Here is a 14,431-nt window from a genome sequence, read left to right as displayed (position 1 = left end):
ATGAGGAATATATTTTTCATGCCTTTATAAAAGTCTCTTATGAAAATATTCACCTATTTCTGTGGCATCTTCTTCTTCTTCTTCTTCTTCTTAAACCAGCTCGTTGCTCAGTGTCCAAAGACAAGGTCTCAACCTTCAATGAGGTGCAGTTTAACTACTCAATGCCCACAAGCTGCTACCACATCTTGGTCCAGGATTGTAGCCCAGAACTGAAGTTCCTGGTAATGATGAAAAATGCAGAGGACTCTGCTGACCTTAAAGCAATCAATGTCAAGCTTGGCCGTCAGTAAGTAATTCTAAAACTCTTTTCAGTCATCCCATCCTTAAGTGACAAAAGTGAGAAGAAAGATGACAACCTCCTCACACAGATACATAAAACCCTCTTGGCTTGTGCTGCCCCCTGGGAATCCAGCAGCATCCTAAGATGTACTGGACTGCAAAAAATGGACACTCCCCACTACGCTTTCCTCCGAGGGAACAGATGTTTCCTCTGCCACGTACTCTGCAACTCATCTTTCCCATGTCCATTTTATCTAGACTATGCTTGGGCCAGTTTGTTTTCATCCAACTCCTCTTCTGGCATGACACTGGAAATGCAAAAGTGTCACATCATCCAGATGTAACACAGAAGAGATTTACATCTAAGCATTACGTTGGTGGTATTTCACTCAGAGCTGGGTCAGATTTTCTCTTTGTAACCTCATCTACACCTTCATTAGGATGGATGGCAAAACAGAGCATGATGTTACCCCCTACAAAAGGTGGGATGAGCATCTGTGGTGTGCATTTATGATAACTGTGAAGAAAACAAGATGATGCTAAAATCAGTGATGTTTAGTGAAAGAAAGCTTAGTCTGGACATAGTACGTTCATGTACACAGAACAGAATAACATAAATTCATTTATTTCCCTTTTCAAAGTGAAATTGACATGTATCCTTCAAATGGACTTATGAACCTCATGGTCAATGGCGTTGAAACCCCAGTGGAGAATCTCACATATACATCTGACTCTGGTAGGTGTCCATTTTAGTCCTTTCTCATTGGTTGTATTAGGCAAGAAATATATCCCTGTAAAGGTATTTCAATCATTTTGGCAGTGATATTGCTTGAAATAAACATTTTTACTTTTGTGCTTAGGGCTAAAAAGTAATAGTTATGAACAACTGTGTGTTTTACATATTTCCAGATCAGCATTAACAAAGAGAGACGAGAATTGTGAACTTTTGGAAAGCCAAGTAAAAGACAGTTGAGGTTAATTGACCCACCACTCCTTTTCTAAAATGTGTGGGCATGTAGAACTCTGACTCACAGAAGTTCTGAACTAGAGAAGAGCATTAGGTTAGCCCCAATATCTTGATTACTTATATGAAGAAACTTTTCCAAATACAGCTTTTCTTATAGTTGCTCTATAATGGAAGTTTTTGGCTAAATTGAGTTATACGTGACATTTTGGGATTTTATATCAATACAAAAAAAATCCATACAAATATTTATAAAAACAGAACACACAAAATACGGAGAACTGTCAGGATAAAGTCAGTTCCCAGGCAGAGCCTGTGCCATTCTCTCAATGTGTTCTATGAATAGACACAGTAAGACTTTGTTTACAATCAAAGATGCTGGATAAAATATAATTGTTCCCCAACTTGATTATAGTAACACAATTAAAAGCTGCAGGACATAGATGTGGCCAAACCTCTCAAAAACTGTATGGACACTTTGGGAATCCGAGGTTTTACCCCATTAAGACTGACTTGGATTCTGATAACTATATTATTAGTGGATCAGATGACTACCAAGTTGCAGTCAGGTTTCTGAGTCTATTAGAGTGTTGACAGATCCTTAATTATTTACATAAATTTAATACTAAGTATTGGAGGATTCTGTTATTATTCCTGGAAATAAATAGAAACATGCTAATATTTGCAAAGGAAAATGAATACAAAAGTGATTATTAGGGGTATAGAATTAAAATTGTGTTTTCTGTTTCCCACTGACAACTACATTCCATATTTTCTAATTGCAAGGAAAGCAATAAGTTAAAATACAAGTTGTTTTGCTTTTTTGACAACACCAAATTGCTTAAAGAAAAACAAGGCTATGGTTAGATGTTGACGGAATGATTATAAAGATTACAAAAAATCATTTGTATTTTTATTACAGATGCTTCTCTGATGATCAGCAGTGAGAAGAAAGGCCTATCACTTGTAGCTCCTGACTATGGTATCGATAAGCTATATTTTGATGGACATAGATTCAAGGTATTTTTCTCTCTTCTGATAGTGGTTTTGTTTTCATAGAATTCCAAAGAAATCCACAAAAGTCCATATTTACAAAAGGAATCACTGCTAATTGGTTCAAAAGACTGTTTTACCCCCGTTCACTGTTAAAGGCCCCAGTTCTGCACACAGATTCCAGGAGCCATACAGGTTCTGATTAATTAAAGTAGATGAAACTTTGCATTAGTGCAACGATCTGCACTAGCAAAGTCAACTTTAAGATCAGGGTAAAAGAGTTTGCAGAAGGAACAGCCTCCAGCCAATTGTCATAATATTCTGCTCTTACATAGCCCCTCTCATCTGACAATCTCAAAATGCTTCACAGACATAGTGGAATCAAACCTCAGAACATGCCTGTCTATTAGGTAAACCAAAGCATGAGGTGGTTAAGTGACTTGTTCAGGATACACAGGATATGTTTACATGAGAAGCCTCTGTCAACAGAAGTGACTGTTGGAAGGGATTTCCCAGCAAATCTTCTGTCGACAGATCACATCAACACATAAAAGCAGATTGGAAAAGCAATGTGCTCTGTCGACAGAAGGCAGCCAGACTGCCTGGTCCTCTCTTGACAAACAGCTGACTAGAAACTCTTCAAGCAGGGATGCCTGTTGCCTGTTGCCAAAAGGTCCCCAGAGTGTCTACGTGGCTGTTTTGTCAACAGAACACTGTTGAGAGAGGTGTTATACCTGAACAGGGAGAGGTATAACATTGCTGGCGGATGTGCTGGGTTTTGTCGACAAACCGTCGATAAAGCAAGCACATTTTACATGTTGATGCTCCATTTTGTTTTTCCCGACAAAAGCCCAGTCGGAGACATAGCTGCAAAGAGACTCAAGAATTCTGAATGCCCTGTCCCTGTTCTTATCATTATATATCTCTTTGATTAGCCATAACTCAGATTTAATGGAAGAAGGGTCTGCTAGGAATGTAGAAGAACAATTAATGGTTTGTACAGCAAGTGCTAACTGAGCTGTTAAAAACACCCATGAAGCAAAATGTTCCTATCTTCAGCATCAATCATTTAATAGATGAGACTTGGGCTCAAGGTTATTCCAAAGGCCCCAATGGAGCTAAGCACTCACCTCTCACTAGGGCCCCTTGGGAAATCTCAGCCAGAGTGATTGTTATGGAAGCACAGAATCAAAAAAAAAACTTATGTCTTGGCTTTGCCTTGATTTTTATTTTCCTCTGCAATTATGTTACCTTGGGAGACCATTTTGTACCAATTAGCACTTGCCACACATACCATTAAAATTCTGTTACATTGACATCATTAATAAATATAAACTTGAATTCACTTTTACTTTGTTTTCGCAAAGGTTCAAGTTGCATTCTGGATGGCAGGGAAAACATGTGGCATTTGTGGAAAATATGATGCTGAAAAAGAACAAGAATTTCAGATGCCCAGTGGATATGTGGCTAAAGATGCAGTGAGCTTTGCACAGTCTTGGATTCTGCCAGAAAAGGCCTGTGCTGGCGGTATGAGGAATTTACTATACATAATATGTGATTACTGCAGCTGGTCAGAAAACTGAGTTTCTCCCCTATGGGAAAGGCTGACATTTAAAAAAAAATCCCAAATAAGTATGAAAATCTGAAATCTTGAAATATTTCTCAGACCAGAAATACCAACCTAATTTTATTACAAATTGTCAAAAATACTTTATGGCTATGTCGACGCTAAAGAGTTTCGTGGACAAAACCGGAGTTTTGCCGACAAAATTCGCAGAGCATCTACACACATGTGCTTTGTCCACAGAAACCGTCGACAAAAAAGCCAAGTAGATGCTCTAGGGTGCCCTTTTGTCAACAGAGCGGGTCAAAAGATGTGTAGACACGATCTGTTGACAGAAGTGATGTCGGAACATGTCTTCTGACAATAACGTCTGTAGACAGATGCTTCTGGTGTGGACATAGTCTATGGGAATGTTTCATTTTGATGACATTGAAATGATATAAAATATTAACTATGACCTATGAATATGAAATATAACCTATATAATATTAGAATTAACTTCAAAAATTTCCAAAAATTGGAAGTGGAAATGAAACAAATCATAATGAAACAAAACAGTCAAGAAGAAATGAAAGAAAAGTTGAAACAAATCACCCCATTTCAATTTAAAATTATTTTCAAAATTTTCCATTGAGACTTGAATCAAACCAACACATTCCTGCAAAACAAAACAAAACAAAACAAAAAGGTATTTCAATGAAGCAGCATTATTTGACAGAAATCTTTTTCATCACATTTTTGGCCAGCTTTCATTATTACGCTGTAGGACTGTTCAATTGTTGCAGCATTACAGCATATTTTTGGCCTGATCCTACAAAGCCCTTAAGTACATTCTTAACTTTAAACATGCGAGTGCTCCCATGTATTTTACTGGGATTATTCGTGTGCTTAAAATGAAGTGCATGCTTAAGTGGTTTGGTGAATTGGAGCCCTTATGTGTAGGTAGCACTTGGAGGTGCACTGCCCCCCTGAACCCCGCCATAATCTTAATTGCAAAATGGATTGCCCCCTCATGCCCCCCTCTCTGCACTCCCTCCCCTGCACAGGCACCAGCCACCTGTGCCTGTGTAGTTCATTCAGGTATATCTGTTTAGGTTACAGTGCAGTTCTGTATATAAGATGCAGCTTCTGCAGATGGGGTGTGCATCCATATGTGCTAAACATTCTATAATTATATAAACCATTGCCTGCAATAAGGTAAAGGAGAACTAACTATCCCTCCAAGAAGGAGATTATAACTGCTTGGAGGAAACACTTACGTGCTTCATTGCTACTGTTCTTTTTATATTCATCCGTAAAGGATAAGACTTGGTATCCTAATGACTTTAGTCACATAAATGCAAATAGCTATATACACGTAGTGCCTGTGTTCAGTGAGTGCACAGAGAAAGTACAACTATACTCAGCAGTAAGTTGAGGTTCTTTAGGCTCTTCTCATGTACCTGTCCCTGGCTGTAGCAATCACCAAATGTCAGACCTGTTTGCCAACAGGGATGGTTTCTTCCTAGCAATGACACCAAAACCTACTATACATCTTTACATACATTTAATCAGAATGGCCATAATATTCATGACATTCTCTACTGATTATTTTTATTTGTAAAGAGCCCCAGCCCCTTCTCCTGAAGATTGGGATCTGTTTTCTGTTAAACTCTGGTCTTACACATACTCAGTGAGCCAACTTCCCACATAATATTCATTAGGAAATACATTAGTTTAAATATCTCCATATTCGTCCAGAGATAACTCAAGACTCCCTCTGAAATAAACATCCTGTATCCTTCTCTATAGCCAATTAAATAAAACAAAGGATATTTATTAGTCAGGGATAATGTTTTACATATGATCCACATAGAATTTTGCATGGAGCCAACTCAGCTGATATACACAAAATATCACTAGCAGATGGGGAATTTGGGGGAAAGTCTAAAGCCATTTACACAAGGTTTTGAAACATCAGCGATTGTTTTGTTGCAGCCTGTAAATTGCAGCGCTCGCTTGTGAAACTTGAGAAGACAATTCGGCTGGAGGGTGAAGCCTCAAAATGCTATTCTGTCGAACCTGTGCTGCGGTGTGTGAAAGGATGTTCAGCAACCAAGACCACCCAAGTTTCGATGGGCTTCCATTGTGTGCCAGCTGGTAAGTCAACCCCAAATCCTATTATAGAAGCTATCTGAACATTTACTACCTTAGGCCCTGCTTCAGCCATGTGTTTATCTTTAAGCAAGTGAGTAATCTCTGTGATTGCAATAAAAGTACTCACATGCCTAAGCTTAAGCACGTGCTTAAGGACCACGCAGAATTGGACTCTTAATTGCTAACATTTGGTGTGTGGCACTAACATTAGTGTATGTAAATATAAATATGTTGCCTGTCAAAGTTTTGTGATATTTTCCCTGGTAAAGACTTTTTAAATTTGTAGCTAAATGGAGGTCCCGTATTATCTAGTATTTGTTCATCACTGTCTATGGGCCCAATCTTGATTCCATTGAAATCTTTGGAATTTTGCCAATGAGTCAATGGAGTTAGTTAGGGTCAGACTCCAAGACAGCAATTGAGATTTTGCGATTGTTGGGGTCTACGAAGCATTTTGTTTGTTTTCAAAGCCTGACATGAAACAAAATATAGATTCAAATGGAACTAGTGTAAACGAGCATTATAACTGCTCTCTTTTAAATTAATGATTATTTGGATCTGGGCTTGTGGTGATGGCTGCTTTCCAGTCCAGTTAATCACATGACATGTGCATGGTAATTAGCAGTGTCTGAGTCCAGTCAGTGTAGTAAAGAACTGTGTATGACAAATCCTACACCTTGCAAATTAATTCCTGTCCCCCCATTCTTCTTATCATCTGTCATTTTTCTTCACTTACAGATTCAGCTGCCAGTTTAGTGGAGGGACAGATGAAACTTGACCAGAAGTCAGAGGATATGCAGCACACAATTGATGCCCATATGGGATGTTCATGTGATGAACTACAATGCGTTGCATGAGGCTACCATTCAGCAGATTAGAAACTGAGATCATTGTTTTTATACTGTGGTGCCAGAGAATTCCTCTTAGGCAATCACGGATATGTTAATGTAAGTGTTTAAAGTCCTACTGAATCCTCTTAGAGACAACTGATCTTTCAAGTAAAGGTAAACTTTATTACTGTAAACAAAATACTGACTATTCATACATACGTGATTCCCTAATAAATCTGTGCATTTAAAAACAAATGGTGCAGAGTTCTTTATTTTACGGTGTATAGAAAGAAAGAGATATGTTTTCCTGCATGGCACCTACACCTACTTCCTGTCATAACGGAAGTGTTCAATGTAGTCAAAAATAATTGGTATTGTTAATCATATTACTATAGCCCCTAGGAGCCCAAGAGAGGGACCAGCACTCATTGTGGTAAGTGCTGCACAAACAGAACAAAAAGATGATCCCCATCCCAAGCAGCTTGCAATTAAGTACAAGACAAAAGACAAGGGATGGATATAGAAAATAGAGAAGAGAATAAGTCACCTTGAGAGGTCTGGTTCAGCAATGTCTGTATGCCAAACCCGGTCTGCTTTCACTTATGTTCACAATCTACACACACAGATGTGAGCTGTAATACTACTTTCTTAGAATTCTGAATGGTTACACTCAGGAACCAAAAAACAAGAAGAGAGAGACAGAAAAAACAAAACAAAATAAAAACAGGCTGCTCCCTAAGTCAGTAAGTCACAGTTGTCCCCACCTTGCTTTAAGCTGGCTTTTCCAAGCAGACTGGCTGCTAACTGATATGCTCAAAGCCCCCTGTTCTGTAGGCAGAACCAGGAAATCTCTGGTGTGTAAAGTGCTAGCTAGTCATTGAAATCAGTTTCCAGTATAATGTCCACTCTTCAGAGACATGGTGCCAATCTCTGGAAGGGAAGACACTCCCTTTTCAGGACTCCTGCTGCAAACTCAAGGAACAAATTAAAAGGAACGTAATGCCTAAATTATTGAGGCTAAAAAGTCCTGAAAGAAACAGGGAGCGAACCCCACAGCAGGTGAGCTATCCTGAGGAAATTCACCTATGCACAGATGGAATGGAGATCCAATCAACAACTCCCCCTGGCCGTGGCAGAAGATCTAAGAAGGGAGCAATGAACCATGCAATATGCGCCTGCTTCACAACAGTTCTGATAATGAAATGTGTTTCCCCCATTTCCATGGCAGTCACTGCACAAAAGGAAATTATCCCATTGAGTCAGGCTCTGCGCCATAAGAACATAAGAACATAAGAACAGCCATACTAGGTCAGATAGGTCCATCAAGCCCAGCGTCCTGTCTTCCGACAGTGACCAATGCCGGGTGTCCCAGAGGGTATGAACAGAACAGGTGATCATCAAGTGGTCAATTCCCTGTCGCCCATTTCCAGCCTCTGGCAAACAGAGGCTAGGAACACCCTCCATGCCCATCCTGGCTAGTATCTATCCTCCAAAAATTTATCCTGTTCTTTTTTAAACTCTGCTACAGTCTTGGCCTTCACAACATCCTCTGGCAAGGAGTTCCACAGGTTAAGGCCAGGAAGCAGACAGCCTTTCTGGGCTCATGTGGCCAGGCTGGAGTCTTGTAATTTTTATTTATTCATTTAGATTTTAGGTAAACAGAGAAGAAGCCTCCAAAAGGCCCTAGGCAGCCCTAAGGCCTCATTAAACTCCCAATAGCAGTGATGCATGGCCTTCAACAGGAACGCAGCCAGCTACGTACTTGTCTTTGTGCGAAGTACATCTTCAGCCCTGTAAGTGGTGAGCCCAGCTCAGGTCAACCTCTCACCTCCTGGGAAGCTAAGGAGGGCTCTCTACCTGAAGTAGCTGTTTTGGAAAACACTCGATGTTATTGCCTGACTGGCTCTCCCAGCCATTCCATTAGCTTGTGGGCAACACTGTGCTATGACTAGCAGGAGCTGGGGAACCCAACAAAGTGTGCATGTGTGTGAGAGAGAGAGAGACGACGCACAGCAAACCTGTAACAGCCTGCTACAGCTTTTCAAAACCCCTCTCAGGCAGAAGTCTCTTGAAGTACCCCAGGGAAGTCACAAAATGTGGACAATTCCAGCCTGAGGAGCAAATTCCACACTCCCCAGGCCCTCCCAGAAAGCACCCCGCCAGGCTCTGACTGCTGTGTGAATCCAAGCTGCTGAACTGGTTCCAAACACGGTGTGTTCAGATATGGGGTGTCTGATTGGCCCTGATAGCAGGAGGGCAGTAAAGCAATTCAGACCCAGATTTAGAGCCAAATTTCTTCAAAATTTGGGGATGCTCAGAGTCAGGGATTTGGTCTGGGCTCATTTCTAATGAATATCGCACATAACAAGACTCAAAAGCATAAGTTAATGTTAAGCCATGCAGTTATAAATGCTGCCAAGCAGCACAATAGGCACAGGAACTAAAGTGTGTGTGCGCGCGCGCGCGTGCGTGGCAGCATGCCCCATTTTTTGTGTGAGGTGCCACCGGCCACGCTGCACCCAGGGTCCCAATGCTGCCATCCCCATACTGAGACGTCCACTCCTGGCCTGGCATCTGGGGTCCTGGGTGCAGGAATTGTGCCTGGGGCTCATTTCTCTCCCCCCCCGCCCCCTCCCCCGCAGAGCCCCATCTGTTCCTGGCCCGGTACACATGGCTTAGCATGTAGGGTCCTGGCTCCTGCTGGCCCTGCACCCGAGGTGCTATTTCTGGCTTTGTGCCTGGGGGCTCAGCTCCTTGCTGTGCTCAGGGGTCTGTTCACAGCCCTGGACCTGGTACCTGTACATGGGATCCCAGCAGCTACTGGCTCGGCACTGAGGGCTCTGCTCCCAGCCTTGGCCCTCTGTCTGCACCCCTCCCCGCCCCCCAACTGCCACAGCCACGCTCCTGACCCAGCTCTGGAAAATAGGGGTGGGGCACAGACTGGAGTAAGGAAGGATGTGGTACAATGTTTGGGGTGAGGCCCACTGGCTTTCAGCACCCACATAGTAAAAACTATTCCAGTTCCACTGAGCTTTGCCCTTGCGCTCCCTAAAGTGCCAGGTCAAATGGCAGAGGACTGAAGGCGAGTCACTGTAAGTGGTGAGCCCAGCTGAGGTCAACCTCTCACCTCCTGGAAAGCTAAGGAGGGCGCTCTACCTGAAGTAGCTGTTTTGGGACACACTCGATTTTTATTACCTGACTGGCTCGCCCAGCGGTTCCATGATCTTGTGGGCAACACTGTGCCATAAATAGCAGGAGCTGGGGAACCCAACAAAGAAAGAGAGAGAGAGAGAGAGAGAGAGAGAGAGAGAGAGAGAGAGTGTGTGTGTGTGTGTGTGTGTGTGTGTGTGTGTGAGAGACAGAGAGAAAGTGTGTGTGTGTGTGTGTGAGAGAGAGAGAGAGAGAGGACGCACAGCAGCTCTGTAATGGCCTGCTACAGGTTTGCTGTGTTCCTGATTCTTATCAGCAGCACACACATCTGCTCCAGCGTACGCATAGCCTGAGCAACTGAGGGCTGCCAGCAAGAGCTGCAGTGGCAATGGGCAGTGGTGTTCTGAATGCTGGGTCCCCAGTTGCAGGCTGTAGTGACTGGCATGTGTTGTGCACCAACTGGCATGCTCAGCCCCTGCCAATGCACTCCACAAGGCACTTAGTGGGGGGGCAGATCTAATGCCATTTCAAACAAGCCTCTGTGCATAATTGATCTTGGTGGGTCATAGCCCCGACACCGCTGGGCTTGCGGAATCAGTGATGAATGTAAAAAAAATTGAAAAAAAAAGCTTGAACCCTGGCACCGCTTTCATTACGAATTAAGCACTGACCTCCGTTAATGTGCGCTAAGTACCTCTGAAGTGCTCCAGGAGGGGGGCAGTTAGGCTATGGCTACACTACAGCGTTATTGTGAAATAGCTTTGCTAGCGGCTAGACTATGCATGCGCTATTTTGAAATAAAACCAGACTAGTGGGTGCGCTAGTTCACAATTGGTAACGGTTGGTGCAGGAGCAATACTACTGATTTTGAAATAGCTATTTCAAAATAGGCACGATTAAGCCACTGAATAGCACTATTTCGAAAGACGCCAGAGTGGTGTCCAATGGCACTGTTTTGAAATAGCCCTACTGACCTCAGGAGGCATTGCCGGACTGCACAGCCGTGAAGCAGGGCTTGGTGCTGACAGAGCAACACCAACAGGATGGGTAGGAAAAAGTTGCAGCACCAGACATTGGGCATGTTGTGCTGCTGGGAGATGAGGCAGTGAGGTGCTTCCTCACTGATTCAGTTTCCTCTGCTTTGTCCTAGCTGAGGGTGAGTGGCTAGATAGATATGCCTGCCCCAGCCAGGAGGCTGCCAGCAACAAACTACTTTGGTTGTGATGCCTGAATCAGAGCCTGACTCTTGCTGGCTGTGGCGTAATGAGGTAGCGTAGCTTCCCACTGCACCTTAGCAGGCACCTCATGCTGTACCGACAAAAAGAGATTGCTCAGAGCCTAGTTCAGCCAAAGATTTGTAGCTTAGGCTATTGGGTAAATTTGTTGTCCTGCTCATGGAAACATAGTGATTTAAATGTTCATATTTGTGTTACCCCAAAGGATGGTCTGTCTCTGGTGGCAAGGCGTAGCTTACCACAGCATGTGCACAGTTTCTCTGGGGATGAGTCTGCCTTACTCTGACTCTCTTGGCTGGGGTCTACCCAGGATGTTCTGCACATTCTTCTGTGCAAAGGGCCTGTATGAACTAGTCAGCATGGCTATGTCTACATGGCCAAGTTATCTTGAAATAACTGTAGTTATTTCAGAATAACTTTGGCAGCGTCTAAGTGATGCACATTCTATTTCAAACTAAATTCGAAATAGTGAGTGTGTTATTTCAGTTCCAGTGAGCCTCATTTCTTGAGGAAAACACCGATTTCAAAATAGGCCACAATGGGCACCAATGGCACTATTTCAAAACAGCGCTATGGATCCGGAAATGCTATTTCAAAATAGTTGGGTGCTATTTCAAAATGCATTTTATGCATAGTTGTGTTATTTTGAAATGAGACACTTCAAAATAGCCAGTTCAGAATAACATATTTAGAAATAGGGCTGTCATGTAGACATAGCCTATGTGTCCAGACATGTACGTGTCTTGTGTCACTGTGGCTTGTGAGGCTCTTGAAAGGCCTGTTGCATCATCTACTGATCCACCGTGCTCTCAACAAAACCAACCGCTTCATGCGAAAGGCTGGCACTTCTGTCACCATGTCATGCATTCTAGCATGGGCAGGGGGTCTGAGGCTCTTTCTTGGGAGTATACGGTACAGGCTTTACACTTTGGGAAGGGAGACCAGAGATGTACAATGTGACTCACAACTGTCTTTATTAGAAACACAAGAGGGCTCCAACAGACTCTCAGCAGTGCTGCCTCACCTGAGAGAGCTCTTTCAGTAGGAGGCCCTCCAATGGTTCATGATCATCATCCATAGCTGTGGGCTCAGCACCCGTTGGTGTTTGATGCCTCTCTCACTATTCCTTTCCATTGTTCCCTGTTCAGTGTGGAGTGGCTGAGGTTCTGCAGACTGGCTCTGCACCAATCCACTGTATCACCTATCCATTCTCTGTGGGGTCTGCCTTTCTTATTGGAACCATCCATTATGCCGAATACCAGGGTCTTGATTTGTCGTTCGTTGTTCATTCTGCAAATATGCCCAAATAGTTGTAGCTTCTGTTTTATAACCTTCTGCCATTGGTTCTCTGTTGGCTGCATCTTTCAAAATAATTCCTCATTGGTGACCTTCTGCATCCATCCTATTCTTAGGCTCTTTCTATAACAACTCCTCTCGAATGCCAATATTCTTCTTTTCAAATCTCCTCCAGTGGTTACATGTGGCTAATTTTAAAGAGCGAGGGCTGCTCTCTGCTACAGTGGGCAGAATCTTTGCACCTTTTGCTTGATGCAGAATAGAGCTGAGCCTCAGCTCCAAACAGGCTGATGAGGCAATTGAGGCTGCTGTAAGAAGAGCCCATAGGATCCATCTGCATTGTACCTTGGCCAAGAACCACCCACGGAGGGAACATGGAGCGGGCAGCTGCTGCTGCAGCCTGCCTGGGGAGAATTCTCTAACAGTTTTTCATACAAAGCCAGTTACTTTGTGTTGGGAGTGGAAAGTTTTCTATATTTGGTGTCAGGAATGAATTTTCCACTGGGTCAGATTGGCAAAGATGCTGGGGTTTTTTGGAGGGGGAAGGGAGAGGTTGTTTTTTGTGTTTTGTTTTTGTCCTTCTCTTCAACATGGGGCATGGATTGCTTGTAGGTTTAAAGTAGAATAAATTGTGAGTTCTCTGTAACTTGAAGTCTTTAAATCATGATTTGAGGACTTCTGTATCTCAGCCTGAGACTTTTCTACCCTCTTTCTTCTAACTTTGAGAATACAGTCAGGGTCCCTCTATTATTTTCAGGGATCGGCTGCATGGCAGTGGGAGACACTCAGTGAATGGCCAGTTGAGAATTCAGCTACAGAAGAAAAACATTTCTGTAAACTTTTTTGCCATCTCTATGGATGCCCAATTTTTCCTTCCTTCCAATGGGAAAAATGGACATTTGCTTAGCACAGGAAGGGAGTGAGGAAAATACAATGTGGGAAGATGATCTCAAAAACCAGTAATATATCCAAAATGCTACAGGGATGAGGGAACTGTGGGATAGGTGCCCATAATGCACTACTGCAACAGTCAATGTTTGCCAATTGAGTGTGGCAGCAATGTCGACTCTGTGAGGAGCGCATGGGGAGGTGAGAATGGTCGTGTGAGTAGCACACGGGGCGGTGAGGATGGTCAAATTTGAATTTACAAATTCCAGAATTACAAGATCAATATTAATAAATTCAAATTTATCTTGTAGTGTAGATGAAGCCAGAGAGAGGAAAAGATAGAACAATTGTGTCTGTGACTTCTATGTAAATAAAGTAAAATGGGAGTGGGTGAGACCATGACTTTCTGGAGCCCCAAATTTCTTTTTACTGGCCTGGACATGGATCCTGAGAGTTCACGAACCCAAGCCAGAAAGATTTTTGTGTTAACCATACCCTAAGTTATGAAGACTTCTTTCTCATAGCAAATACAGACAAAACAGTTCATTACTTTTTTCTGATCCTCATTTTTGTACCAATTAGGCATGCTTAATATTGCTCTGCTATTTTAATATATGCACAAAAATGAAACCTTTCTCATGGTTACTAAGGTAATAACCTTCTGATACTCAGCTTGTCTAGTGTTTTTACACAATTCTGCTGAGCCATTATCAGTTAGATAAGATCTTGTACCTTATGTCAGGTCAGAATAACCAGGACAAAGTTATCACAAACATTACAGCATGAGAAATGTCTGGAAAATAACGATTGTCAATAATTTTCCTTCTGAATTAAATAGTTTGTTTTAAAAAGATCCTTTCAAAAAGTCTAAAAAGCAGCTCTGTTTTGAAAATTATTTTCAGGAGAGTATAAAATGGCTAGAGTGGTTATGATCAAAGTGAGGCTATGCTAGCGATACCTTCAGTTCAGCATAAAAATGTCAACAGCATCAGAAAAACATTGTTTGAGTAACTTGATAAAAAGTTGATAACTCAACAAAACTCACCCCAGCAGTGACCACCAGTTAATAATGCTTCTATAAAAGCTGCATGTTCTC

The 14,431-nt window shown here is 42.4% G+C and overlaps 1 protein-coding gene across 1 annotated transcript in view; it reads left to right on the top strand.

The window, feature by feature from the left end:
- Window positions 1-6,793, top strand: part of LOC142017542 (vitellogenin-2-like) — a 30,921-nt gene extending 24,128 nt beyond the window's left edge. The window contains exons 31-36 of the mRNA XM_075002507.1: window positions 100-286; window positions 921-1,015; window positions 2,166-2,263; window positions 3,604-3,763; window positions 5,778-5,939; window positions 6,675-6,793. Of these exons, the coding sequence (XP_074858608.1) occupies window positions 100-286; window positions 921-1,015; window positions 2,166-2,263; window positions 3,604-3,763; window positions 5,778-5,939; window positions 6,675-6,793 (821 nt within the window). The remainder of the gene's footprint in view (window positions 1-99; window positions 287-920; window positions 1,016-2,165; window positions 2,264-3,603; window positions 3,764-5,777; window positions 5,940-6,674) is intronic.
- The last annotated feature ends 7,638 nt before the right edge of the window (window positions 6,794-14,431 follow it).

This window comes from Carettochelys insculpta, chromosome 9, assembly GCF_033958435.1.
Source record: "Carettochelys insculpta isolate YL-2023 chromosome 9, ASM3395843v1, whole genome shotgun sequence".
Lineage (NCBI taxonomy): Eukaryota > Metazoa > Chordata > Testudines > Carettochelyidae > Carettochelys > Carettochelys insculpta.
The sequence above is the reverse complement of the archived record's forward strand: the minus strand, read 5'-3'. Positions and strand labels throughout refer to the sequence as shown.